The sequence below is a fragment of the Acanthisitta chloris genome, unplaced genomic scaffold (genome assembly GCF_000695815.1).
Source record: "Acanthisitta chloris isolate BGI_N310 unplaced genomic scaffold, ASM69581v1 scaffold35350, whole genome shotgun sequence".
Classification (NCBI taxonomy): Eukaryota; Metazoa; Chordata; class Aves; order Passeriformes; family Acanthisittidae; genus Acanthisitta; species Acanthisitta chloris.
Window position 1 is genome coordinate 3,649 of NW_008650521.1, and position 1,478 is coordinate 5,126.

General features: G+C 53.7%; 1 protein-coding gene across 1 annotated transcript in view; it reads right to left on the reverse strand.

Annotated features, from left to right (window-relative positions):
* Positions 1 to 1,130, reverse strand: part of STOML2 (stomatin (EPB72)-like 2) — a gene marked incomplete at its 3' end in the record, with an annotated part of 4,310 nt that extends 3,180 nt beyond the window's left edge. The window contains exons 1-2 of the mRNA XM_009069323.1: positions 978 to 1,130; positions 581 to 680 (exon numbers count right to left, since the gene is read on the reverse strand). Coding sequence (XP_009067571.1) covers positions 581 to 680; positions 978 to 1,061 — 184 coding nt within the window. The remainder of the gene's footprint in view (positions 1 to 580; positions 681 to 977) is intronic.
* Between the last annotated feature and the right edge of the window lie 348 nt (positions 1,131 to 1,478).

Below are 1,478 nucleotides of genomic sequence, written 5' to 3' on the forward strand. Positions count from 1 at the left end.
ACAAAACAGAGATTTATGTTTCTGTGGTTCAATAAAGGAATACATCTGAGAAAAGGGTTCCTGGCCAGGCACATTCGACCCAGCAAGAAGGGGCAGCTGCAACCCTGAGAGAGCTCCCTGACATTCTGGGGAGCCCCTGCTTATAGGATCAGCCTTCCAGCACCTAACGGGGCTACAGGAGAGCTGGAGAGAGACTTTAGACATGGGCATGGAGTGACAGGACAAGGGGGAATGGCCTTGGGCAAAAAAATTCTTTACTGTGATGGTGCTGAGGCACTGGCACAGGTTGTCCAGAGATGCTGTGGCTGCTCCATCCCTGGAACTATTCAAGGCCAGGTTGGATGGGGCTTGTAGCAACATAATCTAGTGAAAGGTGTCTCTGCCCACAGCAGGGGGGTTGAAACAAGATGAGCTTTAAGGTTCCTTCCAACCCAAACCACTCTGTGATTTTATTGCCAAGCCTGGGTCCCCAGGGATGGGGCTGAGTGCAGGAGCCTGGGACAATTCCACTCATCCCCACACTGTCCCTTGCTCACCCCAGATGCAGCGGAAGGGGTAGGACACGGAAGCTATTCCTCACCCAGTGTGACAGCTGACTGCTCTGGGACGTTAATGACGATTTCTTTGAGACTCTGCACGTAACGAATCCGATCCAGGAGAGGGATGAGGAAGTTCAAACCCTGGGAAAAGGACAGGATTAGCAAGCAGGCTGACAGTCAGACTAGAGAGAGTCATGCAAACAAAGCCCATGCCACACGCTGCACATGCTGCAGGCAAACACACTATACACACAGTGGGGATTTAGGCTTCTTAGTGTTTTTAACACCCCACCAAGGGAAATTAATCTACAGGCAGTCAAACATATTGCAGTCTGGAAGAATAATCCCATCACCCCTCGGACCCTCGTACAAAGGACGCGCCTCACTAGAGCTTCAGAAACCTGCTGAATCCAGAAGGGGAGAAAAGCTGCTCCTTACAGGCTCGAGGATTCGGTGGAACTTGCCCATCCTCTCCACCACCCAGGCCTCTTGCTGCGGCACAAAGAGCACTCCAATGTTCATAGGCAGCCCAGAGTTCCAGCGGCATGGTGCTGGGGCCAGCCACGCTGCACGCTCCAGCTGTTGGGAGCTCTGGAGACAGGAAAAGGAACAGGACTGAGACCAGCTGTCAGCACCGCAGAGCACCACACATACTCTCCCATCTGGAATTGTTACTTGAAGCCAGGGCACCAGGGCAGGGAACAGGCCATGCTGTAAGGGGACATGTGGCTGTTCCCACAGGGACGAGACCTGGGCCCCAGGTCCAGTCTTCCCCACTGGAGCAGCAGGACTCACTGCAACACCAGAACTTTCTGCATGTCTCCCCTCTCTCCCATCCTCCCTGGAGGGAGAAATAAAGCCTCCCTGACACCATAAAGGAAAGGAAAGTGTGTGGGGTCAATTCTGCCCCACACAGCCCCTATAACCCGAGCAGGCCCA